Source organism: Lepus europaeus, chromosome X, assembly GCF_033115175.1.
Source record: "Lepus europaeus isolate LE1 chromosome X, mLepTim1.pri, whole genome shotgun sequence".
Taxonomy (NCBI): Eukaryota; Metazoa; Chordata; class Mammalia; order Lagomorpha; family Leporidae; genus Lepus; species Lepus europaeus.
Window position 1 is genome coordinate 49,817,714 of NC_084850.1, and position 16,947 is coordinate 49,834,660.

Sequence of the window (16,947 nt, forward strand, 5' to 3'; positions counted from 1 at the left end):
GAGTATTTTTACTACCTGAGGGTGGGGAATGGCTCTTATTCCTCTTTGTAACCTCAGCAACCTGTACTCTGTCTGGAATTGTCAGGTTCAATAAATATTGGTTGCTTTTATAGGATAACAGGAAGTAAAAAGCCATAGAGGGAGTGCCTGAAACCAAAGAATGGATAGAATTTCAGTTATAAGTGTGGGAAATATATTGATTGGACCCCCCAAAAATCACAGCACACACGTATCTAACGTCATGGATAACAACATTTGTTGTCATGTAAATGCCCTTGATGTTTTGATTGTTTTAGAAACTCTGGAACGTGGCTATTGTAGATTTGACAGACTATATTTTAAATGTTAAAATCAGATGTTGATAACCAACATTAAAGCTAACATGTTTATCAAATTATATGTTTTATTCTGTTTGCTTTTCTCATGAGTGTTGGAGAAATTGAAATAGGGAATAACTACGTGTCAGCTGGCAGAGGTGTTGTTAATCACTTCTCTCATTAATGATTTGTCTTTACTGTAGCTTGTATAGTAATCAAAAGAAAGTCTCTCATCATCTTTTCCATTTGTTTCATTTGGAAATTTGATCTCAGAGGCAACAGCCTTAGTCATTATGGAGAGGATCAAAATTGGGGCACTGCATGTAATATGCATGTTCTAACTATAAACTAGTCTCTGCCTGATAGCAATATCAGTTTTGTATCCAACCAAATTATATTTACATTGCATGCAGCTTTAAAAAATCTTCAGAGAAATAATGCAAGTGATAATTACGTGTGGTGATTAAGGAAATGTGTTTTTAATTTTAAATTTGAAAATAATCATGCTAAAAGTAATGCCTTCCATCCAGGATTCATCCTAAATATGCAGATGGAGATTGGCTCAGAATTCATGCAATATTATTAGATCTTTTTTGTGTTGCTTGCAATTCTTTCTAACTTCTTCCATAGTTCTAAGTCCAATATCGCGTTTGTCCATCTATGAGCAATGATTGATAGACAAGGTTATTAAGTTTTGTCTTGTTTATGTGGCTGCCTTCTAGAATAATGAAAAATATTAATTTCCTATCCACATCTAGGATAGATGGTGGTTGTTACAAAATCCAAGAGACAGCTTGCCTTACTCAGGTGTTTGTCACTAAAAGATCAGTCCCAAAGGAATTCTGCTATTACTTATGCAAGTTCTTAGATATTTGCTATTCAATGCTAATAGCAGCTACTTTCCATGAATAAATGATGTTTTATTTCTATTCTGGGTCTTGGAACTCTTACCAAGCTAGGCAAGAGAAATCATCATTGTTGTGCTAAAATTACCTTAGATGAGGTCATTTCATTTCTATATCACAGAGGATATTTAAGTGTGCCTGTAACATTTTTCCCCACCATTGTAGTATATAACCTGAAGACTTCACTAAGCCTATTAGATTCAAATATAGTTAGTTAACAAAAAAAGTTGGTTCAAAAAATTGAGTTAAAATAAGTTTACTTTGGTGAAAAAAACTGAAATCCATGTATACTTTCTTTGATAATACACATTTTCCATGAACTTTTGAAGATCCCTCATAAGTAGGCTGAAATAATAGGACACTTTGGATCTTGCTAAGAGTGTTTCTGTCATCAAAAAAGTGAGTAATATTTTATCATCCTATCTCTAAGCACTCATTCTCCTCTCTCAAAGCCCACCTTGAGATGAGTGGAATGAAATGCTTCTCCACTCCTGATATTCCCTGCTTTGTGGAAGGAGTGTTGTTTTTGTAATACATTCCACCCTTCCCTATTCTTCCCCATGAGAGCTGGAATGATATGACTACTGAGTTTGGAAACAAAACCAAGATCTGAATGGCCTCCCTCTTTCTTCTAGAAAATGATCTGCATCTTCTTTTGCATTCGTAATGGAAGAATTTTCCATGAATCCCATGTTCCCATACAGTATTGCTTATGACTCGGTGGATATTATTGTTAATTCTGACTCAGTGTCAGGAAATCCACTTTACCAATAATAACAGCTATATCTTCCAATCTATATTTTTATTATTAAAAAGGACTACTGTTTTGTCTTACTTAACAATTACTACAAAATTCTAAGATTTCAACACTAGGCTCCACCAACTCCCTATAGAGCTATTCGTTCCAGTGCAAACTATTCTCCCATTTACCTGTCCATTCATCTGTTCTTTTGTCTTTCTACTTACCCACTAAATCATATATCATATGAAATAATTTCAGTCATCACTGTATTTACTGGTACACTGTGTGACCTTGGATCTTATCTAGAAATAACTCAACATCTTAGGAACTAAACAAGAAATCAGTAGCATTTTTTTTAAAAAGATGTATTTATTTATTTGAAAGTCAGAGTTACACAGAAAGAGAAGCAGAGGCAGAGAGAGAGAGAGAGGTCTTCCATCCTCTGGTTCATTGCACAACTGGCCGCAATGGCCAGGAGCCAGGAGCTTCTGGGTGGGTGCAGGGGCCCAAGGACTTGGGCCATCTTCTACTGTTTTCCCAGGCCATAGCAGAGAGCTGGTCGGAAGAGGAGCAGACAGGACTTGAACCAGCACCCATATGAGATGCCGGCACTGTAAACTGCAGCTTAACCTGCTATACCACAGCGCCTGCCCCAGTAGCAAATTTGAGGCAGAGTTTTTCCTAGACCACTGTGAATTCAAAATTGTCCTGGGCTCTTTGATCAAGAGGATAGGTACTAAGAGAGAAGTGACTCCCCATGTGAGCACTAAAAACATTTGATACCTTTAAACATACAATTATCTCATAAAATATGCAATTATCTGCAAAGCAAAGTAATTGGAACACTGTTTTCCACTTCCAGCACCTCTACTTTAACTTTTTCTCTCATTTAATGTTAATTTCAATGCACAGTTCTATTTGTGTCTTAGTTTACTATAAGGAGATCTAGACATATGGAATCACTTGGTAAGAATTTCTCCATGCATTCCTCCTCTGAAAGACTATTGGTTCCTACTACCTGACAGAATGCCCTGCTAGAGGAGTACTTGCATGCAAATTGCCTAGACCAGGGACTATGACCTGGACAGAGTGTCAGTACTATGCTGTTAGATAGCAGAAAGCAGGTATTGTGTGATAGCTTTAGATTTGAAGATTCAAATACAGTAAGCATTCATTTTGTCCCTAATATGGTATGACTGTTCTAAATATAGTGAGGAATAGCCGATGCTGCCTACCTAGGGGAATCAGACAATCAGACACTCTGGCAGTCCTGAAATTGTCTTAAAGCTATTCCAGAGATCAGAGTGTGCACCAGGCATGCCTAAAATGTCAGACATCCACGATACATACATGGAGAGCTCCCAGGGCCTAGTATTTTTGTCTGTGGGCTAAATATAATGGGATAAACCCTCTGAAGACTACTTCTTGAGCTCTATGATTCAGAAGAAACCTTAAAGATGAGCTGAACTAAAACACCAATTCAGTGTAGGAATTTCAACTGCAGTATCCTTACAGGTGGTTATATACCGTCAGCTGTGATGTTCTCAGGGATGGTTTAGGTAGCTACCTCAACAAGGCAACTTGTTATGTGCTTATAAAACTTTTATGTGAAATTGTATGCTGCTTGTGTTTTTATTTTGTAATTTGAATATATAGTTCTTTTAAAAACATTATATTTCCTGAACAGTACTGAACAGAGGTTCTTATTTCCAGAGCAACAGAAAATGTGGCATATTAAGATGACTAAATCAGGGGGCCAGAGTTGTGGCATAGCAGGTAAAGACTCTGTCTTTGATGTCAGCATCCCATAGGGGTGCCACTTCCTGTCCTGGCTGCTCTACTTCCAACCCAGATCTCTGCTTAAGGCCTGGGAAAAGCAGTGGAAGATGTCCAGAGTGTTTGGGCCCCTGCCACCTGTGTGGACCTGGAAGAAGTTCCTGGCTTTGGTCTGGCCCAGCCCTGGTCATTGCAACCATCTAGAGAGTGAACCAGTGTATGGAAGATCTCTCTCTCTCTCTCTCTCTGTGTGTGTGTCTTCCTCTCCTACTTCCTCTCTCTGGATCTCCCTGCCTGTAACTCTAGCTTTCAAATAAATAAATATTTTTTTCTCCCAAAAAAATATTACTTAAGGAATACAAACTTCATGCATTTAATAAGTACAACTTTACTAATATAGTGTTTCTTCCCACCATACCCACCCTCCCACCCCCCACTTACTCCCTCTCCCATTCCTAGTCCCATTCTCCACTAAGATCCATTTTTGATTGACTTTATACACAGAAGACCAACTCTATACTAAATAAAGAGTTCAACAATTTGCACAAAAGAGAAAAAACAAAACAAAACAAAAATGATTCCTCAGCAGTCGAGACAAGGGCTGTTCAAAGTCATTGCATCTTGAAGTTAATTTTACTTTTTTTAAAAAACTTAATTAACTTTAAAGAAGTACTCAAGAATGATATATCTTTTGCAAGCACTTATACATAATTATAATACAACTCTTTGAGGACAGAGGTCCTGCATGGGAAGTTAGTGCACAGTGACACTTGTTACTTTAAAAATCAACACTCTCATGTATGAAGTCAGTGATCACCAGTGGCTCTTGACATGAGCTGCCTAGGCTAGATTTCGTTTTAGGTGCCCCATTATTTATCACAGGTCAGAGAGAACATGCGATATTTATCCCTTTGACACTGCTTATTTCACTAAGTATGATGTTTTCCAGATACATCCATTTTGTTATAAATGACCAGATTTCATTTTTTTACCACTGTGTAATATTCCATAGTGTACATATCCCATAATTTCTTTATCCATTCTTCAGTTGACAAGCATTTAGGTTGATTCCATGTCTTAGCTATTGTGAATTGAACTGCATTCACAACCCTAACATAGGGGTGCAGATAACTCTTTCATATGCTAATTTCATTTCCCCTGGGTAAATTCCCAGGAGTGGGATGGCTGGGTCATGTGGTACATTTATATTCAGATTTCTGAGGTATCTCCTTACTGTCTTCCATAGTGGCTTTACCAGTTTACATTCCCACCAACAGTGGATTAGGGTACCGTTTTCTCCACATCCTCACCAGCATTTGTTGTTTGTTCATTTCTGTATGAAAGCCATTCTAACAGGGGTGAGGTGAAACCTCACTGTGGTTTTGATTTGCATTTCTCTGATGGTTAGTGATCCTGAGCATTTTTTCATGTGTCTGTTGGCTATTTGGATTTCCTCTTTTGAACAATACCTGTTTAAGTCCTTTGTCTATTTAATAACTGGATAGTTTGCTTTGTTGTTGAGTTTCTTGATTTCTTTATATACTCTGGTGATTAATCCTTTATTAGTTGTATAGTTTACAAATAATTTCTCCCATTCTGTTGGTTGCCTCTTCACTTTGCTGAATGTTTCTTTTGCAGTACAGAAGCCTCTCAATTTGATGTAATCTTATTTGTCAATTTTTCTCTCTCTCTGCCTCTGCTTCTCTGTAACTCTGCCTTTCAAATAAATAAATAAATCTTTTAAAAAAAAAGAAGTGCAGTGTTTAGGAGATGTTTAGGTCATAAGAGTTCCTCCTTAGTGAATGGAGTTTAAGGTCTTATGAAAGAGGATTCACACAGGATTTGGCCCTTATTGCCTCTCTACCTTCCTCCATGTGAGGACTCATCATTCAATGCACCAGCTTGGAACAGAGAGATGGGGCCTTTACCAGGCGCTGAATTTATTGGCATCTTCATCTTGGACTTTCCAGTTTCTAGAGCTGTATGAAAATAAATTTATTTTATTATAAGTTACCAGTCTATGGTATATGCTGCAGTAGCACAAATAGACTGAAACATTCTGTATGTAATGTGCTATTTTAATATCACCAATTTCAACTTTTCTCTTTTAATTTAAAAAGTTACTGATATCAAGAGAACAGATTTCATGTATTTCATTGGTACAGTTCTAAGAAGATAATCATGCTTCTTTCCCTCTCTCTCTCTCTCCTTCAATACCTGAATTCCCCTCCTTCCTTCCTTGCTTTTTTGTTTCTTTAATTTTTGCAAAAACATAATTTCAGTTCATTCTATAATCACAGGTTAATTCACCACTTTCAATTCATTTGAGAGCCAGAGAGAAGGAGACTTTCCATCTGCTGGGTCACTTCCCAGATGGTTTGAAATGGCTGGGGCTGGGCTGCAGTTGAAGCCAGGATCTGGGGACTCAATCTAGATCTGCAACATGAGTGGCCCAGGTCTGATTACTTGAACCATCACCACAACCTCTTAAGGTCTTCGTTAGCAGGAAGCTAGAGCCAGGAGTCAGAGTCAGGAGTTGAATACAGGTATCTTAACCTCTAGGCTAAAAACCACTCCCTTCTCTTTAATTTTCAGAAGGTTGTCTGTGATGGAAGTATGTATGAGTTTCCTTGTATTTTCAAAAGAAATACAAAACTTTGAGTGTACTTAGCCTCATGGATATTTTTTAAGAAGGTTGTTATTTAATGAATACAAATTTTATATGTACAGCTTTTAGAAATATAGTGGTTCTTCTCCCCATTTCCACCCTCCCACTGCCACTCCATCCAACCTCCTGCTCCCTCTCCCATCCTATTCTTCATTAAGATTCGTTTTTAATTGACTTTATATACAGAAGACCAACTCTGTACTAAGTAAAGATTTCAACAGTTTATACCCACACAGACAAAGTATAAAGTACAGTTTGAAGACAAGTTTTACCATTAATTCTCATAGTACACCTCATTAAGGACAGAGGTCCTAGATGGGAAGTAAGTGCACTGTGACTCCTGCTGTTGATTTAACAACACTCTTATTTTTGATGTCAGTGACCACGCAAGGCTCTTGATATGAGCTTCCAAGGCTATGGATGGCTTCTGAGTCCACAAACTCCATTGGAATTTAGACAGGGCCATATGCAAAGTGGAAGTTCTCTCCTCCGTTCAGAGAAAAGCACATCCTTCTTTGATGGCTCCTCCTTTCCACTGGCGTCTCACAGAGACCCTTCATGCAGAACTGTTTTTGCCACTATGTCTTGGCTTTCCATGCCTGAAATGCTGTCATGGGATTTTCAGCCAGATCCAAATGCCTTATGGGCTGATTCTGAGGTCAGAGTGCTGTTTAGGGCATTTGTCATTCTATGAGTCTGCTGTGTGGCCTGCTTCCCATGTTGGATCATTCTCTCCTTTGTAATTCTATCTATTGCTATTACCAGATACTTGATCTTATTTGTGTGATCCCGTTGACACTTAATCCTATCTATATGATCAATTCCACACTTAATATGATCACTTTATCATGTAAGATGAGATTAGTACCACCCAGCTTAATGGAATTTGGAGTCCCATGGCAAGTTTTTAGCTTCATCCTTAAAGGTAAATCCGTAGGAATGTGTGCTGTACTGTACAGCTCCTCCCTCTCTCATTCCCACTCTTATTTTTAACTGGGATCTATTTCCAATGGACTTAATATACCTATGATTAATTCTATGTTAATAAATAGTTCAACCAAACACTCATGGATCTTAAGATTGCCATTTATTGCCAAACTTGAAGAACTTTCAACCATTAATTTTTCAAATATTTGTTTCTGCTCACATTCTAGCTCTATCTCCTCTTATTCCAGTATTCCAAGAGGCCACTGAGAAGCTTTTCTTTTTTCAATATTTTCTTTCTCTATTCTTCAAATTGTGTACTTCCTACAGCTTTGTATTCAAGTTCACAGACCCTTTCTTCCGTCATCTTCAATCTGCTGTTAGATTCATCCAGCTTACTTTTATGTTATGTTTTTACTTCTAATATCTACAACTTTCATTCTGCAATGATTCACCATGTTTTATCCTTTAGGACCATGTTTTCAACTCAGTCATATTTAAAAATCATTGTTTTGGATTCTTCACTGATAATTTCAACATCTGGATCATAACAAAGTTGTTTTCTTTTGACAGTATATTCTTTCCTTGATTTTCTTTCACACTTCTTCTTCACATGTCTGGTAATTTTTTATTGTATGCTAGTAAGTGTAAGTGATGCATTTCAAGCAGTCTCGGTTTGACTTCCATTGAAGAGTGATGAGTTTTGTTCTGGCAGGTAGTTTACTTGTGGTTTTCCCTGAACCTCAGGAGCTTTGGTTCCAAACTTTCTTTGGAGGTGTCTCCGCTGCCTCTTCTCTGTACCTAGGGTTTTAAACAAAATCTCTTCAGTCTGGCTGGAGTGAATTCCAGTATTTCCCTACAGTGGTATTATGTCTATAGTTCCATTCTCCTCACAACCTCGAGTAGTCACTCTCTGTCAAGCCTCACAGTACCTTGTCGTGCACTTGTGCAGCTCAGACCACAGCCAAATGCCTATAGGAAATCGTCTTGCACACTACTGCAGCCTGCCTCATCGATAGAAATCGCCTCCAGAGAGATGAGAAGAATGTGTAGCTCATCTCATTTGCCTCCATTCTCTTACAGTTCACATCGCTCTTACAATTCCTGACAACAGTATCCTCAAATACTTCTTTCAGTTTCGTAGTTATTTATAGCAGGAGGGCAAGTCAATTACCAGTTATTCTGTCATGGTTACAGAAGACTTCTAGTTGTTGTTCCTTAAACTTTCACAAATTTTTAGAATTTTACTATGAGTACATACTGCTTCACTAATCAGAAGAAATAATAAAGACATATTATTTATTTTTTAAAAAAATATTTATTTATTTGAGAGGCAGCATTACAGACAGAGAGGTAGAGGTAGAAAGACAGGTCTTCCACCTGTTGATTCACTCCCTAAATGGCTGCAATGGCTGGAGCCGGGCCTATCTGAAGCCAGGAGCAGGGAGCCTCTCCCACACGGGTTCAGGGGCTTGAAGACTTGAGCCATCTTCTGCTGCTTCCCTACGTGGATTAGCAGGGAGCAGGATCAGAGGCGGAGCAACCAGGACTCGAAAAAGCTCCCATATGTGATGCAGGTGCTGCAGGCAGAGGTTAAACCTAATACTCCACAGCACTGGCCTCAAGACATTTTTATTTTGTATGAATATAATAAAGGAAAATTAAATCAAAGCAAAAACTTCTATTTCTGAATGAAAGGCAATATTAGATCCCTATGTTGTACCTTCTATTACCAAATGTTATTAGAGATACTAAGATAGAAAGGTATAAATTATTTACTTCTTATGTCAGATGGCTAGGATATTTTTTTCATTGGCTTATAAGTGTTGGTTGAATTCCCAAGCTGGAGGAAAGCATAAAAAACAAAAGAATAGATTTTCTCTGCAGTTAGTACGCAAAATGTTACTGAGTCTTTGAGAGTATTTGTGGATATGTGTATAATGTGAGCATGCAAAAGCAAAGAGATGTGATTGAGAGTAAAGAAACAAAAAGGTAGTGCCGGGGCCGGCGCTGTGGCACAGCAGATTAAAGCCCCAGCCTGAAGTGCCGGGATCCCATATGGGCACTGGTTCTAGTCCCAGCAGCTCCTCTTCCGATCCAGCTCTCTGCTATGGCCTGGGAAAGCAGTAGAGGATGGCCCAAGTCCTTGGGCCCCTCCATTCACGTGGGAGACCTGGAAGAAGCTCCTGGCTTCTGGCTTCAGATTGGCGCAGCTCCGGCTATTGCAGCCATCTGGGGAGTGAACCAGTAGATGGAAGACCTCTCTTTCTCTGTCTCTACTTCTCTCTGTAACTCTGTCTTTCAAATGAATAAAATGAATCTTAAGGAAAAAAAAAAAAAAAGAAAAAGGTGCAGCAGGTTCAGCCTGCATTCCAGATTGGAATTTCTGCTTCAAATACTGGCTCCTCTGCTTCCATCCATTTTGCCACTAACTTGCCTGGGTAGGCAGTATATGATGGCCCAATTACCTGGGCGGCTCTTGCTACCAACATGAGATATCTGGATGGAATTCTGGGCTTCCGGTGTTGGCCAGGCCAAGCCCTGGCTGTTGTAGGCATTTAGGGAGTGAACCAGAGGATGGAAGAGCTCTCTGTCTCTGTCTCTCTCTTTCTCCTTTCAAATAAACAAATGTATAAAAAAAGAAAAAAGGAGATAAATAGAAGAAAAGTGTACAATGTAAATTGAGGAAAGAAAACACTTAAAAATAGCAACAGAATACTCATAAGGTAAGATGTTACACATTTTATTATCCATATTGAATATTAATTTGTTTACAATGTCTTCATAAATTTGGAGAAACTGGACACATGGTAGGAACTTGGTAGAAACATCATGATGTGATATGTCATTCAATGTTTCTGAACAAATAAATGCAGGTCCCCCTACTGGGAAAGAAATATGTCTACTATTGCATCCCAGTACAGTAGCAAAGATGGCATCCTTTGCATGTTTTACATAAATGGATATTCCTTTTTTACTTTTTTATTTGTAAAAAGGGAGCTAAGTTCATGTATTTCATAATACAGTTTTAAGAGCATAATGATACTTCCCATTCCGCCCTCCCTCCCTTACTCCCACCTTCCATCCTCCTCCTTTTTGTACTTTCCTTTAACTTTTACAATGACATACTTTAAACCTACTTTATAATGACAAGCTTAAGCCTCCAGTAAATAAAGAATTCAGCAGGTAGTAAGTAAACTCTATTTACCATGGAGGCAGAAAGAGTTAATGACTGATGAGTGCAGGGAGTCATAAATTCAGACTGGTTTAGACGGGAGGAATAAGTAGACTCCCAGGCCTATGAGGTCCATTTAAACAATGGACAGCAAGAAAAGCCTGGGACTAAGATGGGGGAGTGAAAGAAAGTGGGCACATAACGGAAGCACCAGTCCAGGACCACTGAATTAGCAGTAGAATCAGTAGTCTTCTACCATACTGCTTCTACTTTTGTATTTTTGCTTTCTCTCACCCTAGCTCTGCCAGCTCTGCCAGCTCTGCTTCTACCTCCCACTTCTTCCCTGCGGCTGTTTCCCAAAGTCAGTTCTTCCCCTCCCAGCTCCCCTTTGTCCTCACCCCTTCAGGGGTGTTCATCTATCCTCCTGATGTTGGCTACTCTTTGTATACAAATGACTCCAATATAGATAGCGCCAACACTGACTAACTTGAACCCATTTTCTTTTCTGCAGTCTTTTCTGTTCCAATTGCCTACAAGATATTTTTCTCATGGGTTTCCCACTGTTCCCTGAAATTTAATATATCAAAATTTTAATTATTCTCCTCTTTCACTGGCCTGGACTTTTCAAAATAAGAATTCTTCCTAACCCCTGTGTTACCACTGATGGCACCATTAGTTTTCTAGTGCCTTATCCTTGCAGCTACAATATGTTTTCAATTCAGCTCAAACCTTTGAACTGCATCCAGTGTACTTCCAGATTTTTCTTATCCTTTTTCTGCTTCCAGTGTACTTCCAGACTTTTCTTATCCTTTTTCTATAAAACTCCTTGGGTTGGCACTTATTTTTCCTTTCTAAAATCACATTCAGTTATATCTAGGTTAAAGCAATATCTTCTTTCACTCACCAAATGGCCACAACAACTAGGCCTGGGCCAGACTGAAGCCAGAAGCCAGACACTTCATCCAGGTCTCCCACGTGGGTGCAGGGGCCCAAACATTGAGGCATCTTCTGCTACTTTCCCACGTGCATTAGCAGGGAGCTGGCTTGAAGTGGAGCAGCCGGGACTCGAACCATGTGCTCATATGTGATGCCAGCGCCATAGGCAGTGTCCCAACCCACTGTGCCACAATGCCAACCCCAAGCAATATCATCGTAAATTGTTTTCCTGCCCTAGCTTCTCTTGGCTATAGTGCATTTCTCATACAGATGCTAAACTCAAACCCTGTTCCTCCATTCCCTGAACCTTCTTATTCTGCTGAGTTTATCAAGCCAAACTCTAGCCTAAAATTGAGTACCTTACTTCAGATCTCTCTCTGTTCATATCCCTCCCAAATTCTGCTCTCATCCCAAAGATAATCAAGAAAGAATATACAGCCTATTCCCCTTATCCACAGGAGATACATTCCAAGACCTTCCAGTGGATATCTACAGCTTCAGGTAGTGGCAAGTGCTGTATATGTATTTTTCAGTTCAACCTATTCCTGAATCTGTGCAACCACCCCTTACTTTAAGTGGCTAGCTGCCACTTATTTCAGAGTATCCCTTACTAAAGTATTCATACAGGTTCAGTCCTTTCTTAAGCAACACAGTGCTGTCAGTTGGAAAACATTTTCTGCTCATGTCTTCCCACAAATTTAATGTCTATGCCCTCTTCACAAAGCACTTAGCACACCGTGTGGCTGAGACTTTTGCAGTTTGAGGTGCAACAGTAAGACTAAGATACATTTCTTTTTCCTTCCCAATTTTGTGGACAGAAAATTCATTCTGACCATCAATCTAAGCAACCTCAGCAAATGATTTGCTTTTCCTTAAGCCAAGAACCTTCAACCTTTCACTTCAAGGAAACACTTGACAGCTTCACTTTGGAGTATCTGAATTGCCAGCATCACTGATTTTGTGCTTCAGAGGGCATTATTACATAAAACAAGGGTTAACTGAGTCCAAACTCTATATACAACTACAGCGGATCTGCTAACAGAGGCATCTCTAAGGGACTAACAAGTGGGTAGCAGACACAGCATGGATAGCTGGACACAGGGATGATTCACGTCTGGGGGGGGGTGGTGGTGGAGTGGGACAGCAAGAGATTTCATCATGTTCCTCAGGATGGTGTGTGATTTAAAATTTATGACTTGCTTATGTCTGAAGTTTTCTGTTTTGTATTTTCAGGGCACGACTGACTGAAAGTAACTGGAATCATGGAAAGTGAAACTACTATAGTGGAATGGCTCTTTGAGTGGGAAGTCCACGTGAGGCATCTAGGAGAGGTCTTTTTGATATCTAGACCCACATGGACACATTGTATGACTTAAAGAGGTGGGCCTACATAAGACACTTGGGAGTTACAATGTGAGGTGACTTCAAAATGTCCCTGGGAAATGGAATGAGAAAATAAATTTAAATTTTGAAATCTTTGCACAGCTTTTTCATAATATATTTTTTCACAAACTTTTTTGAAGATCCATGGTATGATGAGAGAAGGGATCCAAGGGTAAAATCTTGAAGTATCCAAAACCTTCTAAGAAGGCAGTAGGTGGAAGACCAGCAAAAATAAATAATTCTAACGAGCAATTAGGGCTGGCATCATGACACAGGGGCGATCCAATCCAGCTTCCTGGTAGTGTGCCTGGGAAAGCAGCAGAAGACGGCCCAAATGTCTGGGCACCTGTCACCCACAGGAGAGACCCAGATGAAGCTCCTGGCTCCTGGCATCAGCCTGGCCTGGCCTGGTTGTTGTGGCCATTTGAGGGAGTGAACCAGCAGATGGAAGATTCTCATTCTCTCTCTCTCTCTCTCTCTCTCTCTCTCTCTCTCTCTCTCATTTTGTAATTCTGACTTTCAAATAAATAAATAAATAAATAAATCTATCTTTTTTCTAAAAAGCAATCTTTATAAAAGCTCTGTGGTGCAACAGGTTAAGGCGTTATTTGTGACGCCAGCATCCCATATTGGAGCACTTGTTTGAATTCTGTCTATTCCACCTCTGATCTAGCTCCTTGCTAACGTGCCTGGGAAGGCAGTGGAACATGACCCAGTCACTTGGACCCCTGTCAACCACGTGGGAGCCCTAGATCAAGATCCTGGCTCCTGGCTATGATCTTGCACAGACCTTTCTGAGTGGCCATTTGTGGATCCCTGTCTGTCTGTTTCTCTCACTCTCTCTGTCACTGTTCATTTCAAATAAATAAATAAATAAATAAATAAATCTTTTTACTAATGCAATCACGGGGGATGTATAGAAAACAGCTAATGCCTGTGGTATACTGGGTGCTTGACATCAATTTTCTCCAATTCTCACCAACTCCTGATAAGACAGATATTGTCAACTCCCTCCCTCCATTTTCCCCATAATTGAGATTTTATTGGTGTTGAGAATCAGCACACACATTTTAATTTGTACACAATTCTTTACATATGTACCAAAAATCTTAAAAGCCATGAATTACCAGTATCTTCAAATATTGCTGCTACATACATCCCCTGCCTCCACAATTGAATACTCAAATTTTCAATCTTTCAAAGCACATTAACAAAATCATTAGGAAAACTGGACTACCACAACCAAAGGTGTTATAGAGTACACATAGTTCTGACTCAGCAACAAGGAGTGGCTTTCTGTAGGAAACAATTCTACTAAACAACATAGGAGAAGTAATTGAGAATATTCAAGACAGATTAAATGCGCAACTGAGACTCCAAATCGCCATTTAGTATGAATTGTATTGTAGGACACAAAAACCGCCCTCGCCTATGGAATGGTAAGCTGACCCCCAGGACAGTGAAAGCCTCCCATAATTCAATATGCCACTATTTTCTGGTTGTACCAAAAAAGAATCAACCAACAAATGATTTCACCTCCTAAAAAAAATCATTTACATTTAAAAAATGGGATGAGGTGGGCTTCCCTCCTTCTCAAAAATGTTTTTAGAGCTACTAAAAAACTTACATTTACCAAATAGTTGATAGAAATATTCCTCTGGATTGTACAAGAAGGGAGACAGGAACCACTGATAGCACATGGTGTATGGTATTAATCGGACGTGGCTTCTTTCTCTTCTGCTTCATCAGAGGCTGGACTCTCCTCATTCTGAGTTTCTCCGTTTTCTGCAGGCAAGTCTTCTTTAGCTTCTTGGTGAGCCACCTCGGCCTGTATTCCCGTTGCTCCTCTCTTCTCCTTTGCTTGCACTTTTTTGTCTGATGACTTATCCTGCCCTGCGGCCTTCTTGGGCTTCGCTTCCACCTTCACGGGGGCCTGCTTCCCCAACGACCGCGCCAACCTCCTTTTGGGCTCCTCCTTCGCTGGCCCTTGGGCAGAGCTGACTTTCCTCTTGGGCATCCTAGCAGCGGGGTGGGCGCGTGCCACGTGCCTCTGGGCCATAGTGCAGCAAGAGCTTTCTCGAAGCCGGGCTGCCTGGCCACTGCCGCTCCTCCCGGCGCCGGCGCCGCTGGAGCTTTCCCACATCCCCCTGTTTAAAAAGGATTTAGGTATTTTAAAGACAGAATAACAGAGAGAGAGAGAGAGAGAGAGAGAGAGAGAGAGAGAGAGAGAGAAGAGAGTTTCCACCTGTTGGTTCACTCCCCAAATGCCCATAACAGGTGGGGTTAGGCCAGGCTGAAGCCAGGAGCCAGGAACTCCATTCAGGTCTCACAGGAGTGGTAAGAATCCAAGTAATTAGCACATCCTCTGCTGCCCCTGAGGTGTGCATTATCAGGAAGCTGGACCAGAAGCAGAGTTGGGACTGGATCCCAGGTAAAACAGGATGGGAGGTAAGCTCCCAAGTGATTGTGTGCCACAATGCTCTCCCTTCAACTCCTTTTTTTAAAAAAATCATTTACTTATTTATTTGAAAGTCAGAGTTACACAGAGAGAGAAAGAGAGGCAGAGAGAGAGTGTTCCATCCGCTGGTTCACTCCCCAATTGGCCGCCACAGCCAGAGCTGCGCTGATCCAAAGCCAGGAGCCAGGAGCTTCTTCTGGGTCTCCCTTGCGGGTGCAGGGGCCCAAGGACTTAGGCCATCCTCTACTGCTTTCCCAGGCCATCGCAGAGAGCTGGATCGGAAGTGGATCAGCCAGGACTGGAACTGGTGCCCATATGGGATGCCAGCACCGCAGGCGATGGCTTTACCTGCTATGCCAGAGCGCCGGCCCCTCAACTCCTTTTTATATATGAAAAAAAAATGTAGCTCTAAAAAGTCAGCAGAATTTTAATCTTAATCTATCTGTTTTGAGACAAAGACTGTTCTTTTCATCAAGCACACAGCAAAGGGGAAAGAATAAGGAGGGCTAATAATGTACTTTTGGACTTGATGAGAAAGAGGACATTAGGAGCCATTGAGAGTTCAGTTTCTGTACAGAAATGAAAGTGGAAGTGAAATTGCATATGGTCTGTGGGAAACAGCAACTTGACACTTGGAATACATTTAATAGGGAAAAGAGATGAATCTGTGGCTTGAGCATGTAGTAGGGTTAAGGGAAAGTATTCTGTGCCAAGATAGACCTGTGCATACTTGTCTCCAGTAAGGAAGCAGCTAGTTGAAAGGGAGGGTTTGAGAATTACAGACAAGAAAGGGGATGAAGAGTGAGAAGATATGGGGAACGAACGCACAGGTAGAGAAGAGTGAGCCTTGCAAGAAAGGAGGAACAAGTCTTTCTTAAAGACAGATTGTAACGAGAGAGGGAGAGAGAGGGTGAAGTTAAAGATTTTGAGAAAGAAGCCATAGGTGTTCTCACTGAATCTCCCTGCTCTCTGGCTGAGAGGGCCAGTCATGAGATGCAGATGGAGAGTGCTAAGGACACCAGCATTCCACAGGGCCTACAATGGCTCAAGCACCTTACGTGTGTTTTTAATTATTAACTATTTTATTAGGAAGGAAATCAAAGTAAATGCACCCCTTCCCCATCCTTTCCCATTCCCTTCCTCGATCACGTTTCCTGCTAATTGCTCACTTTGTTCTAGCAATTAGGCATATTCTCACCACAGGAGCTTTGCACTAGTTGCAAAATTCTTCTCCAGAAATCTGCATAACGCACTCCCAGCTGCTTTAAGTTTGGGCTCAAATGTCCCCTGTGTGAGGTCAATCCAAACTACCCTTCTTGAAACTGCAATCCGTGCACCCACCACCACACTCAAACACACAGACTCCCAATCTCTATTACTTTGCTTGACTTTGTTCAATAGCGTTTATCACCTGCCCACATAACATGTTGTTTACCTACCTTTTAATGTTCGTTTGTAGTGTCTGTCTCTCCACATTAGAGTGAAGTCATTGGCATGCATTTTTGTCCCTTTTGTTCACTGATAGATTGCACATACCTGGAATATTATCGACTTTGAGTATGTATTACACATACGTGGAATAATATGTTATTGAATATTTATTGAATGAATCAGTAAATGAATGAACAAGAGATTATAGTAACAGTGATCAAAATTCAGAGTC

At 40.4% G+C, this 16,947-nt stretch overlaps 1 protein-coding gene across 1 annotated transcript; it reads right to left on the reverse strand.

Annotated features, from left to right (window-relative positions):
* Positions 1–14,537: 14,537 nt before the first annotated feature.
* Positions 14,538–14,843, reverse strand: LOC133753800 (non-histone chromosomal protein HMG-14-like). Its single transcript, XM_062184527.1, has one exon. It carries the CDS (start codon positions 14,841–14,843, stop codon positions 14,538–14,540), a length of 306 nt encoding a protein of 101 aa, XP_062040511.1.
* Positions 14,844–16,947: the final 2,104 nt, after the last annotated feature.